Here is a 16,792-nt window from a genome sequence, read left to right on the forward strand (position 1 = left end):
TCTCTCTCTCTCTCTCTCTCTCTCTCTCTCTCTCTCTCTCATCTTTTTGAGACAAGTTCTCACTATGCAGTTCAGGCTGGACTTGAGCTCACTGTGTGGCACAGGCTGGTCTCAAACTTGCAATGATCCTCCTTCCTCAGCCTCCCAAGTGCTGGGATTACAGGCATGAGCCACCATGCCCGGCTTAAAGTCATCTTGAAATAATTTTGACATGGAGATAATGACTCCACTTTTCCATTAATTTCTTTAGGTAACATATTTATTAGCTGACTATGAGTAATACATTGCTCTTGACTCTAGCTATAGACTGAAAGCAAAATACAAAAGATGCATTTCTTCATGGCTCTTATACTTATTTTTCTTTTCTCTCTTTTTCTGGGGTACTGAAGCTTGAGCCCAGGAATTTCACACTGAGATACATCTTTAGTTTCTTTTTAAGACAGGCTCTGTAGTCACCATGTTGCCAGGGTGGGACTCTAACTGATTCTCCTGCCTCTGCGTCCCCGAGTGCTGGGACTACAGGTGCTCACCACCATGTCTGGCTAGCTCTGATATTTCTACTGGAGGAAATTAATTTTCCTCCAATAGAAATAGGATAATCCCAATGAGATAATTTTACTTATAATTACAACTGTGTGTAGTAGGTGAAGAGGAAAAGAAACTTTAATGAATGGGTCTTTTGGGTGTGACAGGGAATAGGATTGCCAGAAATAACAGTGAAACTATATTTCATCTGACTTCAAGAAATTCATATGTTCCTTCTGTTTTTCTATAGGTTCCTGGATTTGAACAAAAAGTAGCACACCTTTGTCTCTGAGTGAATGGTTTTTGTGGATACAGTAATGGGGATAGCCATTCTCACTCAGATTGGAGTTGGGATTGTGGGAAATTCTTCCTTCTTTTTCCCTTACATTTATTGCCTTTCCAGGAAACATAGATTGAGACCAGTAGCTCATATAATCAGCCATCTTTCATTGGCCAATACATTGTGGATTTTTTGTGGAGAAATCCCTCAAGCAATGGTAGACTTAGGTCTTCAGTATTTCCTGGATGATATTGGTTGTAAACTTGTCTTTTATTTTCACAGATTGGCCTGGGGAAATTCTCTCAGTACCACCTGTCTTCTAGGTGGCATCCAGGCCTTAAGTATTAACCCAACAAACGCAAGAAGGTCAGAAATCAAATCCAAATCCATAAAACCTATTCATTCTACCTATGTCCTGAGTTGGGTGTTTCATTTGCTGGTGAATATCATTGTGCCCATGAATGTGACTGGTCAAAAAAAAATAACAGAAACAATATTGTGACTTCAAATCTCAAATATTGTGCTCATCCTTTCTCTGATATCATGACAGAATCAGTGTGTTTATTGCTTTTCTCCTCTGTTGACTTGATTTGTTTGGGATTCATGATATGGGCTGGTGGAACCATGATACTTTTCCTTCATAGGCATAGACAGCAAGTTGGATATATTCATAGCATGAGACAGTCTCTTCAAATATCCCCAGAAAGCAAGGCCACAAAATCTATCCTGCTACTTGTGAGCACTTTTGTCTTATTTTATTCTTTCTCTTTCACTTTTGAAGCTTACATTTTTCTTTCTAATAACCCACAGTCATGGCTTGTGAACACCAGTGTGATTCTAACATCTTGTTTCCCAACCTTCAGCCCTCTTTTGCTCTTAAAAAGCAATCTCAGTATCTTCCATTTCTGTTCTTCCTGCTGAGGAAATCAGAGAACTCCCCCAACACTTAGTAGCATTGCCAATGTTCCCTCATCTGTTTATCTCACACTGCAAACTATCTTCTCTGAACTACTCATATTCTACATCTAGTGCTGGGTAGAGAAGATACCTGCCATAGGTCTGTGGGAAATCCTCACCACACACTAGAGGAACAACAACACAAATGATGTGACTGCAGTTGTACAAGCTGTCACAACAAGGAGCTCAGGACAGTATGTTTAAGGACCTTTGTTAGGTAAAATGTCTAGGAGGTCACTGGGTCTGCATTCAGCTCTAGCACTTTAGCTCTGATGTTTCTGTTGGAAGAGATTAATTTTATCCAATAGAAATAAGATAATCGGCCTGGGGAGATAGCTCAGTAGAATAAGTGCTTGCCTGGCAAGTGCAGGGTCCTGAGTTCAATCCCTGGTAACGCAAAAAAAAAAAAAAAAAAAAAAAAAAAGATAATCCCAATGAGATACTTTTAGTTATAGCACTTGTCCAACCAATTAAGACAAAATGGAGCCATGCTAAAATTCCACATCACCAAGCTAAAAATCAAATTGTTTACCTGACCTCCTAAAAATTAGAAGAGGGAGTGATTACAGCCAAATTCCCAAGCAGGCCATTTTGGTCACCAGGATAAGAAATCCCTTCCATTCTGGCCTTTACAAGGAAAGTAACTTTTAAACAATCAGTCCTCTCTTTGTTCTGTTTCTGCTTTCCTCTGACATTTTCTGATTCTTTTTTTGAGCCAAGATCTAATTATATAGTGCTGGGGCTGGCCAGATAGCTCAGAGGACTAAAGTGCCTGTTTAGGTAAAGCACAGTTGCCAGGGTTTGACCCCCAGCAGGCCCCAACCCTGGAGTGTGCTGAGAAGGTGATTGAGACAGGGTGTGATGATGTACGCCTGTAATCTCAGCACTTGGGAGGCTGAAAACAGAAGAATCACTATGAGCCTGATCTATGTAATGAGACCCTTTAGACCCTGTGCACTCTGTACCAAATACATTAAAAAAATTATATAGTGCTGGTTGGCCTTGAACTCACTATGTAGCCCATGTAGGCCCTGAATTTTCAGTGATCCTCCTGCCTCAGCCTCCAGAGTGCTGGAATTACAGCTGTGTGCCACGAAACCTGACTCCCTTCTGTGATTCTAAAGTCTCTGCTCAGTTCATCAGAGCACTCATTGCATTCTATGAAGTGAGGCATTGGCCAATTCTAGAATCACAAAGCCAAACTGGATCTTTAAATTACACGTGTTGTACTTTTCTTTTGACCTTCTGTATCTACAGTTCAGATTGCTCCCTGGATATTTTGGAGATGTTAACTAGTCATCATGGGTACTTTAGGCATATGGGAAAGTATGCTTCTACGAGATCCACAGGAAGGGATAGGGTGAGGCAGGAGATTAGGGCATGTGGGCAGGGCCTACTAATAAGGAAATGCACAGCAAAACAATTCCCAAAGCCCTGCCCCTAGGACCAGAGAAATGACGGCTTTAATTTTCTTGTGAGCACTCAAGAGAGATTTTAGTAGATTAGCATAGATTTGATGTCAACCTGAGGGGTGGAGGATACAAAGTACACCTGTGGTCTGCTCTCAGACTGTGGAGTATACCTCTTTTTCTACTTTTAATTGTCCTACACTCACAAGCAAAGCATGTTTATTTTACTATCTTTAATAAATATAAAAATTTTTCTCCTGTTTGCACTTGTTTTGTTTAATTCTTAGTTCAGGACAAGAAGAACCTAGAAAGAATCTCTAGAAAGAGTCCCTAGAACCTCAGAACATGGTAACAAGGGAACATATCAAGAATTAAAGGGGGGGCTGGTGAGATGGCTCAGTGGTCTAGGGCACCTACTAAGAACAAGCTCAGCAAGGCACAGGGACCCTGGTTCGGTCCCCCAGCACCACATGCTGGCCCGCCCCGCCCCCTGGTGGGCTGAGCTGGACACACACACACACACACACACACACACACAAATAAATAAATAAATAAAATTTAAAAAAAAGAATTAAAGGGCCTGGGGAAATGGCTCAGTGGAATAAGCACTTCCCTGGCAAGCACAAGGACCTGAGTTCAATTCCTGGTTCTGCAAAAAAAAAAAAAAAAAAAAAAAAAAGAATTAAAGGAAGTTCTGTGTTCCTGGTCTGCCACCATTAAGAGAAATGATCATGACCTGTGGTTGTAGAATTAGGGTATGGCAACTTGGCCAGATTAGGTTAGGAATTTATGCTGGAAATCCTAACAGACATTTCAGAGAATTTAAGGATTTTACTAAGAGAGGGGACATTTAATAAAGTATCCACGGTACCTAACAAACAATAGACATAGTTTATTGGCTCGAGCAAGCCAAAGAGCAAATGGATTGGGAGACATTGGAAATAAACTGGGTGGGAAGGGATGAGAAATAGGATAAGGATGACAGAAATCAGCATGAAGAGGACCGTGTAAACTTCCTAAATACTTCATTTAGCAGGAAATATGTACCAAGCCCAGCAATTATTTCATAAAGAGTTGTTTGAGAAGTTCTGGAGGGGACAGTGGCTCTATCCTTTGAGCATCAGAGGGGTTTTGATGGGATTTCTTGATACTGGGAAACCAGGTAAACTAGTTTCAGTGTAAGAATGATGCACAGTTTTTAGCACATGTAGCGTGTGGTACCTGTAAGACAACTTCCTCACCCAGGCCATAAATCACACATGTGGACAGTGCTCACATGGTGGGCTGGCTTTGAAGAGATACTTTTGTCTGTCAACAACACAGATTAAGGACTAATTAGTGACCATCGGGAGGGATGAACTAAGAGAAGGGAAGCAGGAGTGAAGAGGAGGCCTGAGATCTAGTAACTAAGCTTCATTTAGCAGTCAGGATGTGGAGACAGGATGTGGAGTCACGCTTTTAGTTCATTTATCCATTCTGTGAAGAATATTCTGACAGGCATTGTGGCACATGCCTGTGATCCCACCAACCAGGAAGCAGACGCAGGAGGACGACTGCAAGTTCAAGGTCATCCTGGGCCACATAGTGAGTTCAAAGCCAGTCTGAATTACATAGTGAGACCCTGTCCCAAAACAAAAAAATGTTTAGTGATTTACAACTCTATCCCTGTTACTGCTATAGGTGATACTGAACATAGTAATAAACAAAATAGGAATATATAACTGTCCCTGTAAAGTTTACATTTTGTTGGGACAGTCAGAAAATGTTAAACACATAATAATGATATAGAAGGTAGGGTGGCAAAGCTGGTTAGGGAAACGAGGGGGACCTGTCAACTGCAAGATCTTAGGAAGTCACCAAATAATTTCCAGGACCCTGCATGTAGGGCTTTCTGTGGGGATTCTGAGGAGCTGTGGATTGCATACAATGACACAGGAGGAGTTCGCTGTCATGACCCCTCACTATAGCCCATTCTTCATTGGAATGCACTTTTTGCCTTTTCTCTGTTTGGCCTAAATTTGCTCTACAGTGCAAGGTTTTTTTTTTTTTATCCCTGTCATGGTTTGGGGTTTTTGCAAGGGGTACAATATAATATAGGATTTATAGCAATAACATTTAATAATATTAGTTTATAAGGAATCATCCAAGACTCATATACAACAAATGCAGGAAATCTATCCACATACTAAATACTAAAGAATACAGCTGAGGGCATGGATCCTAATATCCTGCATGAGTCCAGCTGAAAACCTAGAGCTCATAACAATGTGTCCACCAAAATCCAACTGGAGGCCTAGAGCCCACGACAATGTCTCGTGCAGGCCCACTTCACAGACCTGGAAAGGCCCAAAGGTCAGTGGTGGAAGCTAGAAAGTCTATGCCAGCAGGATGAAGGATCTGTGCTAGTAGGCTGAGGGATCTGAGCTGCAACAAGGAAACAACATTCTGGGTAAGCACGAGAGCTCCCCCAAAAGTACCACAGTCAACCTCTGCAAAAGTGAGTTCCTGAGCTCCTCTAGTGATGAGGAAAGCTGAGTTCCCATCATGAAAGCCAATCTAACAAGCTTCTCCATGAGGCTGAGCAGTGCACCATCTTCCCCTCTGGAGCCAGGAAGCAATGCTCAAGATGACCAGAGCGCCTCCAAAGTTCACTGGGAAAGCTGGCAGGACAAGGTCTTCCAGCAGAACAGCCCAGGAGACCTAGCAGCTTCCAACAGCTTCTCCAAACAGCATCCCTAATAGCGTTTCAGCAGCATTTCCTGTTCTGCCTTTATGTTGCTGGCAACAACCTTCAGGTGGCCCTCCCACACCCATACCATGCTGGTTTAGTTCAACTGGGTGTAATAAATTGACCACCTCTTAGAAATCCGCTACAATCGCTAACCCTACTTTTCTTTCTTGTTTTTTTTCTTTTTTCTTTGGTACTGGGAATCAAACTCAGGACCTTGCACTTGCCAGGCAGGCCCTGAACTATATCCCCCTGCCCTACCCCTTACTTTTTTTTTTTTTTTCATTTATTTATTTGTGTGTGTGTGTGGCCAGCTCAGCCCACCAGGGGCGGGGGCTGGCTGGCATGTGGTGCTGGGGGATTGAACCACGGTCCCTGTGCTTTGCCAAGCTTGTTCTAAGTAGGTGCTTTAGACCACTGAGCCATTTCACCAGCCCCCCCCTTTTCAAATAAACTTCTGGCACCATTTTTTCTGGCGTTGTCTCATCTGATTCTTTGTTCCAGGCAAGGAGGACCTAGAATACTTTTAATTGGTGAATCATTTTTCAAGGAACTAGAGGACAAAGGCAACATTAGGTTGTTTCAGATGGTGGTAAATGTTCTACTGAAAGGTACTGACTAATAGAGTAAGAAAGTTTTTTTTTTTAATATATATTGTCTACAGGGTCTCACTACATAGATCAAACTCATAGTGATTCTCCTGCTTTTCAGCCTTCCAAGTACTGGAGTTATGCACCATCATGCCTAGTCTCAATCACCTTCTCAGTGTTCCCCAGCTGTGGGGCTGCCATGGCATGCCAGGGATCGAACTCTGGTTGCTGCGCTCTGTCTAAGCAGGCACTTTAGCCTGCTGAGCTACCTGGCCAGCCCGAGAAGGTGGTTCTTGACTGTGTCAGTTTTATTTCTCTGTTTTTTTAATATTATTTTTTTTTTCCAGCGGGGCATGGTGGTGCACTCTGTAATCCCAGCACTTGGGAGGCTAAAGGAGGAGGTTCACCACGAGGTCAAGGCCAGCCTGGGTTACATAGTGAGTTCAAGTTCAGCTGCACTACATAGGGAGACCCTGTCTAAGGAAAAAAAAAGTCATGGAAATGACTGCAAAGTTGTGGTTTAACAAGGTTATTTGCAAGGTTGCAGTTAAGACTGATACTGGGAAATTCTCTTCATGTAAGTGGCTTAACTATAAATAGTGGTTGGGTTTGCCTGGCAAGCGCAAGGTCCTGAGTTCGATCCCTGGTACCACCAAAAACTAAATAAATAATAAATATGGTTGGCAGTCTCTTATGCTAGTTCCCATCATCAATCAAATGACTGCATGAGGGTCATCTCTTCATGAAGCTCCTGGCTTCATTTTTCCTGAGTTCTGACATGAGTGATTTAATTTTGGTACATGAATTTCTCAAAGAAAAAAAGAATAGTAGACTCTGAAATCTCTCAAGTAAGGTACATCTTCTCTGCAAATAAAGAAAAAAAAATCAACCAATCCTTTAGTTCACTCTACAAATTTATTCTATGTATATAGCATAGAGAATCCTGCTGGGGTCTGAGATAAGGAGGTCAAAGTAGCTAGGGAGCAAGCTCCAGTTGCATGCTGGGATCAATCCGAGCCTTGGGAAACCTGGCTTCTGTGGCTCTTCACTGCAGGACTCAATTTCCCAGAAGCCACCGCGCCAGTGTTAACAAATCTGCTCCGGGTTTCTGAGGGCGGTGGATCGGGGGCTTCGTGGGGGCAAGACGGTGAGGTGAGAGGAAGAAGTCACCTGAGGGAGGGGCCGCTGACCGCTGCGCGCCGGTGCGGCAGTCCCAGGTGCGTGTCTCCGAGTGCTTCTAGAGTACGAGGGTGGTTAACGCGGTCGCCAGGGTCGGAGGCCGGAGAGGGCGTGTGCGCGTGCGTGCGTGAGGACCTTGCAGTCGGGGCCAGGCGGCCCTGTGCAGGCTGAGGGCGCGTCGCGGCGGCTGTGAGCGTCGCTGTTGCGGTGCGCTGGTTGTCGGCTGCGTCTCGTCTCTCCTCTCGCAGCCGCTCGAGCTGCAGCGGAGGAACGGCCCCGGCATGGGTAACATTCTGAGCGCAGGGTGCAGCGTTCCGCGAGAAGGTACAGGCCGGACGCGGGATGGAAATTTGAGAACTGGACGTGCCATCGAGAGCCCCACCGAGGGCGGCCACCGGTCATCCCGCGTTCGTCCAGCCCTGGCCCCAGCAGCCATTGTGCACACCCAGGCCGACGCCTTCTGCTTTTATTTACCTCTTTTGTGCGAAGTGAGGGAAAGTGGTCTGGGAGATGCCGTCAGACTCGGTCTGCTCCGCGCTCCAAGAAGAGCCCGAGGGGAGGGCCCCCATGCCTCCCCCTAGCGCTGTGCCGTTATTTAAAAGAACCTGTACTAGGATGAGAGCATTCCTGCTGCACATGTGATAATCAGGGGTGAAGTCGTACTTCAAGAAATGCTGTTTTGATTTTAGACTGTAGCGGACTCAGTAAATATTCAAGAAAGAATGGAGATGTGCAAACTGATACCCCCCCCCTTTTTTTTTATGCGTGGCCGGGGATTGAACTCAGGCCCTTGAGCTTGCCAAGCAAGTGCTTATTCAACTGAGCTATCTCCCCATCCCCCCCCCTTTTTTTTCTTTTTGAGACAGGGTCTCTATGCAGTTCAGGCTGGCCTTGAGCTGACTTTGTAGCCCGGGCTGGTCTCGAACTCACAACAATCCTGCCTCAGCTTCGAGTGCTGGGATTACAGGTGCCCCCTCCCCCCCATTGTTTTGGGTTTTGTATCCTGTGACTAACATCTCGGCCATTCACCTTTCTACTTCGTATTCACATGACCATGTGGCAGATCTTTCGCCAACAGCCTGTGCATACTTATCGTAAAATGCTATGGAAATAAACCTCTAGTTAGATTTGGGTTTGGTAGAGAAGAAAGAGACCAGTATGCACCAGGTATTTTTTAGGCTTTACAGACTTTTTTTTTCCAAGCTGGGGAAGAATGGAGATGGTTAGATGATTTCAGTTAATTTGTGAGGCTTTCAGGAGTGGGAAAGTGACAGTCTAAGATTTCGTATCAAAAGCCAGGATTTCAGTGCACACTGGCTCCACCCTCTGGGCCAGCCTGCCTGCCAGTCCGGGTGTGGTGGTGCAAGCCTGTAATCCTACCGCTGGGAGGCTGGGACAGGAGGATCACTAGGAGTCTGAGTTGCATTGTGAGACCCTGTACCAAATACATTAAAAAAAAAAAAAAAAAAGAAAGAAAAGAAAAAAACCAGGATTTTCCAGGGTGTCCATTAGATGAAATTTGTAGTACTGGCACTGTTAGTGCCAAGTTTTGGCAGCTCCGTTTGTGTTTTGGGCCTCCTTTTTGTTTTTTGAGAGGGGGTTTCCCTATGCATCTTAGACTGGTCTTGAGCTCACTATGTGGCTCAGGCTGGCCTCCGCTTTCAGTCTTCCAAGTGCTGGGATTACAGGTGTGCAGCCACAGTCCTGGGCATTTTTTTTTTTTTTTTTTTTATGTGGGGACTGTGAGAGGCATGTTGTGGTTAAGTCAGAGATCTGGAGGATCTGAGTTGGAATCTTGGTTTTGTCCCCTTTGGCTTTGTAGTGAACATTAGAATGAACTCACATTGTCAAGCCCCTTAGAGTGGCGCTGGGCATCTTAGAAGTGCTTAGCAAAGTTTGATCGGTTTAGGCCTCTCTCCTCATCTTTCTATAGAAGAGGAGCATTAGAGGTATGTAACTCATTGTGATTGTTGATTGTGTATTCAGAATGGGATATTCTACTAATCTTGACAAAAATTCTTTTTTTTAAAAATGTTTTTGAAATTTTTGGATAAAGTTATATCTTATATACAGCATTATGTTTTGAACTATATATACATAAACTATTATGTATATAAATTATATTCATATATAGGAATTATAGCCAGTTAGCCCCTGCATTAACTCGTAGTTATTTTTAATATCTGTTATGTTAATATTTTTCTTTTTTTTGAGACAGTCTTGCTGTGTAGCCTATGCTGTCCTTGAACTCACAGGGATCGTCCTGCCTCAACTTTCTGAAGTGCTGGGATTATAGGTGTATGCCACCATGCCTAGCTGTTTACATTTTCAAGAACACAATATAGTGCCGTTAACTATAGTCACCATATTGTAAAGTTCTAAAACTTATTTCTCCTGTCTAACAGAAATGTTGTGTCCTTCGCCCAGCATTTCTCCAGTCCCTTCTGTCACTCAAGCACCTAGTTATTGCCATTCTACTCTCAACTTCTGTGAGATCTTTTTATTTTATTTTAGTACTTTTGAGGCTGGGTCTCGCTATGCTGTTCAGGCTGGCCTTGAGCTTGCGATGTAGCCCAGGCTGGTCTTGAACTTGCAGTGATCCTCCTGCCTCAGCCTCCTGAGTGCTGGGATTACAGACATGCGCTATCAGGCCTGGGATGAAAGTCTGTTTTCTATAGTAGCTGTATTAATTTACATTTCCAGCAATAATGGGAAAAGGTTTCCTTTTGTCATATGCTTCTCAACAGTTGTTATTTTTGTCTTGCTGATGATAGCCGTACTAGTGGGCATGAGGTGATCTCTTTTTGGAGTTTGTGTTTCCCCGATTTTGATGATGGGTGATGTTTAGCATTTTTTCATACACCTATTGGCCATATGTATAGCTCCTCTTGGATCATATCTGTTTGAATCTTTGCCCATTTCTAAATTGGATTTTCTTGTTATTAAGTTCCTTTGTAGATTTTTTTTTAATCTTAATTTTATTGAGAAGTAGCAGTGAGACAGTTTCAAAACAGGTCAGTAGGACAGTTACAATAATTAATACATTGCATAGTATTGTCTTTGTAGTAGTTATTCATATGTTGATGTTTTGGATGTTAATCCTTTGTCAGATGTATAGTTTGCAAGTATTTTCTCTCATTTTGTAGACTGTCTCTTCACTGTGTTGATTTTTTACTTTTGCTGTGCAGAAGCTTTTTAGCTTGATATAATTTCATGTCTTTTTGCTTTTGTTGTTTGTAATTTTGAAGTTATACACAAAAAATTATTGCCATGTCTAATGTTAAAATCTTTCCCCTGTTTTCTTTCCTAGTAGTTTTAGTTTCAGGTCTTGTATTTTAATGTTTAATCCATTTTGAATTGTTTTTTTGCACCTAATAAAGAGATGGGGGTCTAATTCCATTCTACATAGTGATACTCAGTTTTCTTACTACTGTTTATTGGAAAGGTTGTCCTTTATTGTACTTTCTTGGCAATTTTGTCAGAAAACGGTTAGCTGAGCTGTGGGTATAGCTCAGTGCTTAGCAAGTCTGAGGCCTGTATTCAGTCTTTAATTAAACACACACACACACACACACACACACACACACACACACACATCCTCATTTGTAGATGCATAGATGTATTTATGGGCTCCAAATCAGGTAGGTCGATGTTTTTAGCTTTTTTTTGTTTTGTTTATTCGTGATTGCTCTGGATATTTGGGCTCTCTTGCAATTCTGTATGAATTTTAGGATTTTTTATTTTTTCTATTCTGTGAAGAAAGTAGGAGAGAATTTTTTTTTTTAAATGTATTTAGTACAGGGTCTATAGGGTCTCATTACACAGATTAGACTCATAGTGATCCTCCTGATTTCAGCCTCCCAAGTGCTGGGATTACAGGTATGCACCCCCACACCCAGTCTTAGTTGCTGTCTTAGTGTGCCTAGGGGGCAGGGCTGACACAGCACGCTGGGGATTGAACCCCAGTCGATGTGTCTGCCTGCGCAGGTGCTTTAATCCTCTGAGCTATCTGGCTGGCCCGGGATGGAAATTCTTAATTTGAGTTTATGCAACTCCATTTATGGTCTTAGGGACCACAAATCTCTACATTTGAAGTATTGTTGGAATTGTAAATGTGCCAGGCATGGTGGCTCACACGTGTAACCCCAGCACTCCTGAGGCAGGAGAATCACCATGAGGTTGAGGCCATCCTGGGCTATATAAGCAAGTTCAAGGCTGGCCTGTGCTACACAGGGCGAGACTTTGTCTGGAAAAAAAAAAAAAGATGTGAGTTTTGTAGGGAAAGAAAATATATGATTTCATAAGATTATCACAGGTATCCATGACCCAAGAGAATTAATTAGCGTTTATTTATTTTATTTTTAATGGTACCAGCGATCGAACTCAGGACCTTGCATTTTCCAGGCAGGCGCTTATGCCTCTGAGCTATATCCCTGGCCTGCAAGTTCATTCATTTAGAACAGGGGTTCTTACTAGGGTATGTATGCTGTTTATAACTAGTGGGCAGAGGTCAGGAATGTTTTTGAACGTTCTACAGTATAGGAATAGGAGGAGCCCATCAGAGGAAGATATGGGGCCCAATCCTAGACCTGATGTGCGTTCCAAGAGTGAGGGACTGGTTAGAATCCTCTCATGGGGGTTATTGTAGCAACTTCTAGGAAGAATTGCCTGTGCTCTTCATTCATGCCTGGTACAACAGCAGGTTCCCTGGGAGTTAGGAGAAAGTTGGGTTTGCTCAGATTCCTGTCTGCTACCTCTGTGTGTGTGTGTGTGTGTGTGTGTGTGTGTGTGTGTATCTACGTAGGAACTGTGGGAAAGGCATGTATTTGTGGGGGTAGCTGAGAAATAAAAGTAGAGAATGAGGTAGTTACATTGATGTAAGTTGCTTTGGGGGCACTGAGACATAGAATGACTTAAATCTTTTTCTTTTGTTCCCCAGGAGAAGAAGACTAAAGAAGATTAATCAACCAGTTTTTGTAATTTTAAAAACATGGTCCATGTAAGTTGGTCTTCATCTCTTTCCCTGGAATTCCGATAATTTTCAAGTTAGCTGACTCTTATCATTTATCTCGAAGCTTGCTACCTAAGGATCCAAGCTTCTGTAGCCTGGTTTGTGTCATTAACAGTGGATGTTGGAAGTTTAGTGCTTTTCCTCGTGGTGCCCCTCTTTTCACCAGTGGTGTTTTTTTTTGTAACACATTATATTCAGCATCTGCTCTGTGCTTGGTCCTCAGTCAGGGAAATGCTAGAGCCGTAGAGAAGTTGCTCCCACAGGGGACAGGCTCTCAGGGCACTTGAGAATGATTGGCTCATTTGATCGCAATTGGGACAGCCTTGGAATTTCTCCCCAGATGAGCTTTCCAGCCTGTGAGGGAGGGTTTAGTAGTGAGGAGCCCCTTCTGTGCATGTGGCAAGATGACCTGCTTTATTTATTAAGCTTTTAGGAAAATGTTCAAGGAGCACAGAGAGTGACCATCGCCCAGGTGTAAGCAGGAGGTGACTGTGGATTCTCAGCATGGGGTGATACCTTAAAAGGTGTTGACTGTCCAAAGACATTGACAGATAAATACAAAAAGTGGTTGAATCTAATATGTCACGGGGGGCATGGTGGTGCAGGCCTGTAATCTAGGCGTTCTGGGAGGCTGAGGCGTGAAGATTACCAGTTCAAGCCTAGGCTGGCCGACTTGGTAGTGAGACCCTGTCTCAAAATCAAAAGGATCTGGGAATATAGTTCAGTGTGAAGGCCCTGAGTTCAAGCCTCAGGACACAGAAATAAAAAAAACTAGTATGCCAGTTGCATGGATGGTTAGACACAATAAAAATCACTTGCCTTGATAAGAAAAATTACTTTTGATATAATTTACACCATAATGAACTTGAGGATTGAGAGTCTTTTTAAGTTTTTAAAGTATTTTACACAAAAGTTGGGTGAGGGGCCGGGGAGAGATGGCTCAGTGGAATAAGCGCTTCCCTGGCAAGCGCAAGGGCCTGAGTTCAATCCCCGGTTCCACCAAAAAAAAAAAAAAAAAAAAAAAGTTGGGGGAAGATGTCATTTTTTAAAAATTAATTTTATTTGTACATTTTAGATATACACAATGATAACATTCATCATAGTGAATTTGCACCTTTACATGATATATCTTGATCCTTCTTTTTTCCCCCTTTGCCCTCCCCTTGCTGTATCCTCTCTTCCTCTTTTTATTTTTAAAAGCTTAGTTTCTATGTTTTCCTTCTATTGTTTATTTCCCTCCTTCCCTTCCTCCTGCTCCTGCCTAGTTCCTCTTAGCCTTTGAGCATTTTTTATTTCATTATATCTGTTACAGATTTTGGTCCTAAGTAGCCCTTTCTGTGGTGTGAGAAGCCATGCAATATTTGAACATGTGTGTCTAATTTATTTCACTTAAGAATGGTCTCAAGGTGCATTTATTCACCTAGAAATGTCTCAAGTTTTATTACTCCATTATATACTGAAGACATCTTGACCCATCCATTGGTTGATGGGTATTTGGGCTGTTTCCAAGATTGGCTGTTTCCAAGGCATCATAAATTATGCTACTGTAAACATGACATGTCATGCTTCTTATTTTTGGTATAACTTGTGGAATAAAGATGACGCATGTTATGGTTTGTGTCTAGTTGTCCCCCCAAAGCCTCATGCAGTCATGGGGTGGACTTCTAGAGTTTGTGATTGACTCATGATCCACTGGGATGATGGGTGTGAGTGCTACAACCAGCCTGGGGCAGCTAGCCTGAATGTAACGTAAGGGAGACAGACTTGCTTTTTGCAGCCATTGTTGCTGCTACTCCTCCCTTTGCTCTCTGTTCTTTTCTGCCTCCATGAAAGGTTGCTCTCTGCCATGTGCCCCTCTGCCTTGGAGCCAGCTGAGCATAGCCTAAAATCTCCAGTGACTGTGAGCCAAATAAACCTTTCCTTCCTTCATTTTGGGTGTTGGGTATTTTGTCCCAGCAATGAGAAAAGAGCAACTGAGACAAGATAGAAGTGCATATTTACTAGGTATTGTGAAGCGGTCTATAGCAGGCACGATGATTATTTAGTAGAGAAATGTACATTGTTCCTTCCGTTCCCAGACATCTGGGCTATGCATTATTCTGTAGCATCTGGATTCTTCAAGAACATGCAGGTGTCTGGTGACTTTCCATTTTCTTTCTTTCATACAGTTTAGTCCTTCACCTCCTCTCCTCTTATCTTGAAATAACCTCCTTCACTTTCACTCTAACACATGTGTTTGTGGTTTCAGGGGTCAGTGACCTTCAGGGATGTGGCCATTGATTTCTGCCAGGAGGAATGGGAGTGCTTAGGCCCTATTCAGAGAGACTTGTACAGAGATGTGATGTTGGAGAACTACAGCAACCTCATTGCAGTGGGTAAGGTCATATGCTGCAGTTCACTGTAGCGGGTGTGCTCTGGAAAATCAGCTTCTCTCATTGTGAATTACTGATTAATTAATTTAGTGTAGAAAATATCAAGAGAGAGAAAGAAGGGGGTTCCGAGTGGGTGGCCTGGGGAACCTGCTTCTCAAGGGAGCTTTATAGAGTAAAATCACAAGGTGAGGTAGGTATAAAGTGAGATAAAACTATAGTTAGTTAACTAATAAGATTAGAAGTATAGTCTCTTAGGTAATATTGATACAATAGAAAGTCAGAAGGTTGTGTGAGGTGGGACAAAACTATGCTTAGCTAAAGTTGCTTAGGTGATATTGATTAAATGGGGATCAACCAGAGACACAAGTTATATAGCAAGTGTACATGGGACAGACAAGGACTGTCCTGGAAGGTGTAGGTTAAGGGAGTTTTGATCCTCCACCAAGGTGATTGATACTTGTGTATTTGGTATAGAGTCTCACTACGCAGCTCAGACTCATAGCGATCCTCCTGTTTTCAGCCTCCCCAGCACTGGGATTACAGGTGTGCGTTACCATGCTCAGACTCGGTCACTAGCTTAGTGCACCCCCGGGTGGGGCCAGCACAGCATGCGGTACCAGGGATTGAACCCCAGTCCTATGCTTGCCTAACCAGGCACTTAGTCCGCTGAGCTAGCTTGCTGGCCCTATCAATCACTGCTTTTCATCTGTAGGGGAAGTTATGGGTGTAGTCATTCCTCTTTGTCCTGAGGCCCGACCTTCAACAAATGCTTCTCCAGCTACAGTTGTCTTCTGCACTGACCTCTTGAGGGCCGAGCCGTGTCTGACTGCCTGGTCCCCTAGGTACCCTTTTCTAGCAGAAAGACAAGCCTATGCTTTTTCAAGTTCATTCTAAAATTTCTTTGTCTACAGCTCACAGATTAAACTTATACCCATGATCTCGTAACCACAGTTCACATGTTAGTAAAAGCACATCCATTAGTATTATACACACAGGAAAGAAGGTCTCAAATCTCTTCTTTACTCTTAGTTAGCATAGGCAAGGCACAAATGTAAATTGGTCCCCTGGTAGCTGCTTCTCTCAGTGAAAGGCAAACAGTTGTTGCAAGCTGTTTCAGGCTGATTTCTGGAGAGAAGAGCAGACTAATGGCAAGGTACTTCTAAAGTTAATTCCCAGTGAGTTGAAGAAAAACTGGTGTTTCTAATTTACTAACAGAGAGAGCACTCAATTTTCAATGGAAGCTTTAAGAAAGGGCTCTAACAGCATCATCTCTGGCTACTCTGGGACAGAGAGTCTACTAGAAGATCACTGAAAGAGCTACTTCTCACCTCACTGAGGAGTGTGGGTGGGGATGATAGCTAAGGGGACATTTTTCTGGTGGTTACGTAGGCAGTTGGGACTCAGATTCTACTGATGAACCATTGGGTATATACCAGCGGGTGTTCCTTGCTTGACTTGTTAGAGGTCCTGAGTTCAATCTCCATACCAAAAAAAAAAAAAAAAAAAAAAAAAAATTCAGCAAATAGTCCAGATGCAACATATACAAAATAGGGATAAAATGTCCTATTAAAAAGGCATCATAAAAAAAAGGCATCATAAAAAGGCATCATAACTTTCCATGTTCTTAAATTTATTGTCATTTTAACAAACACTAAGCAGTTGACAAACACATTTCTTTTTATTCTTATGTTTTTTTCTTTTGAATTTCTTACAGCTTTTTTGTTATTATTGTGTTTGGTTT

At 42.8% G+C, this 16,792-nt stretch overlaps 1 protein-coding gene and 1 pseudogene across 7 annotated transcripts in view; one reads left to right on the forward strand and one right to left on the reverse strand.

Annotated features, from left to right (window-relative positions):
* The window catches only part of LOC101588752, a 35,682-nt pseudogene extending 27,445 nt beyond the window's left edge, over positions 1-8,237 (reverse strand).
* LOC101589152 (zinc finger protein 780B) overlaps positions 7,581-16,792 on the forward strand; it is a 37,735-nt gene continuing 28,523 nt past the window's right edge. For 2 of the 7 annotated variants that reach the window (XM_023708274.1, XM_023708268.1), the window contains exons 1-3: positions 7,581-7,706; positions 12,608-12,667; positions 14,928-15,054. In XM_023708274.1, the coding sequence (XP_023564042.1) occupies positions 12,659-12,667; positions 14,928-15,054 (136 nt within the window). In that variant the 5' untranslated portion in view covers positions 7,581-7,706; positions 12,608-12,658. The other 5 variants (XM_023708270.1, XM_023708269.1, XM_023708272.1 and 2 more) reach the window with 5 other exon arrangements.

This window comes from Octodon degus, unplaced genomic scaffold (assembly GCF_000260255.1).
Source record: "Octodon degus isolate 3935 unplaced genomic scaffold, OctDeg1.0 scaffold00344, whole genome shotgun sequence".
NCBI lineage: Eukaryota > Metazoa > Chordata > Mammalia > Rodentia > Octodontidae > Octodon > Octodon degus.